The following is a 1,105-nucleotide window of genomic DNA, read 5'->3' as shown; positions in this document are numbered from 1 at the left end:
TCGAGCAGGCCAGCTTCATGATCTCTAGGTGCAGACAATAGGCATGGGCCAGCACATGGGAGCGGCAGTACTGGAAGCGTTTTAGGAGGAATGGCAGGGGCAGAATGAGCAGGGCACTTCTAAGCATTGAGCTCAGTCCCATCTTGACAATACGTGCAGGTGTCAAGACTGTGGAGTAACGTAGGGGGTTGCAAATGGCCACATAGCGGTCGATGGACATGGACAACAGAACTGAAGACTCTATCAGTGACAGGGTATGGATGAAGAAGAGTTGAGTGAAACAGGCAGGGATGGCAATCTCTCTGACATCAAACCAGAAGATGCCCAACACAGTGGGCAGTGTAGATAGGCAAAGGCCCAAGTCTGTCAGGGCCAGCATGGCCAAGAAATAGTACATGGGTTCATGTAGGGTGACATCAGTACGGATGATGTGGAGGATGGTAAGGTTTCCTACAATAACTGTCAAGTAGATGGAACAGAAGGGAATAGAGATCCAGCCATGGAGATCTTCCAGACCTTGGAAGCCTGTTAGAAAGAAAGTGGCTTTTTGGAGGCTGCCATTATAAGAGATTGTCATGGCTTTACAGTCTTGGATTCACCAACCTGAAAAATAGAATGGGATTCCTGGAGAGAGATAGAACTGAATTCCACTCACCTAAGTATCCTGGGACCAGTGAGACAGGAAGGATCTGCAGATGAAATGAGAAAGAAGAGAAGGAATTGGGGGATTGGATCTATTAGCCTTCTCTGGAGGGTCTAGGATGGGGACTTTTACAGGGCTTTCTGTAGTCTATATGATTGTCTATATGATTCAGCTTTATGGTGGTATGTCTGCCAGTGCTAGATTCTCAGTGCGTTAATGGGGTCACTTCAGATGGCACCTTTTTCACATGTTATTCCATGAAAAAAAACCTTTAATTTAATCATTAACGCATTCAGAATCTGTATCATATATATGAGGAATTAGTACTATTCACCATTTTGCATAATTGTGTATTAGGATCAAGTGCATATAATATGCCTTCAAATATATTTTCAATTTGGTTGGGGATTGTGCTTTATTCCACAATGCCTAGCTTGCAGGGGAATGCAAAGGAAGCACTGA

At 44.4% G+C, this 1,105-nt stretch overlaps 1 protein-coding gene across 1 annotated transcript; it reads right to left on the bottom strand.

Moving 5' to 3' along the window:
- Positions 1-6: 6 nt before the first annotated feature.
- Positions 7-577, bottom strand: LOC115285367 (olfactory receptor 51G1-like; the record flags this gene model as incomplete). Its single annotated transcript, XM_029931633.1, has 1 exon — positions 7-577. A coding segment is annotated over exon 1 (571 nt), but the record flags the coding sequence as incomplete, so codon positions are not given.
- Between the last annotated feature and the right edge of the window lie 528 nt (positions 578-1,105).

Source organism: Suricata suricatta, unplaced genomic scaffold (genome assembly GCF_006229205.1).
Source record: "Suricata suricatta isolate VVHF042 unplaced genomic scaffold, meerkat_22Aug2017_6uvM2_HiC HiC_scaffold_9879, whole genome shotgun sequence".
In the NCBI taxonomy this organism is placed as follows: Eukaryota; Metazoa; Chordata; class Mammalia; order Carnivora; family Herpestidae; genus Suricata; species Suricata suricatta.
Note: the sequence above shows the minus strand (reverse complement) of the source record. Positions and strands in the feature narration are given on the sequence as shown.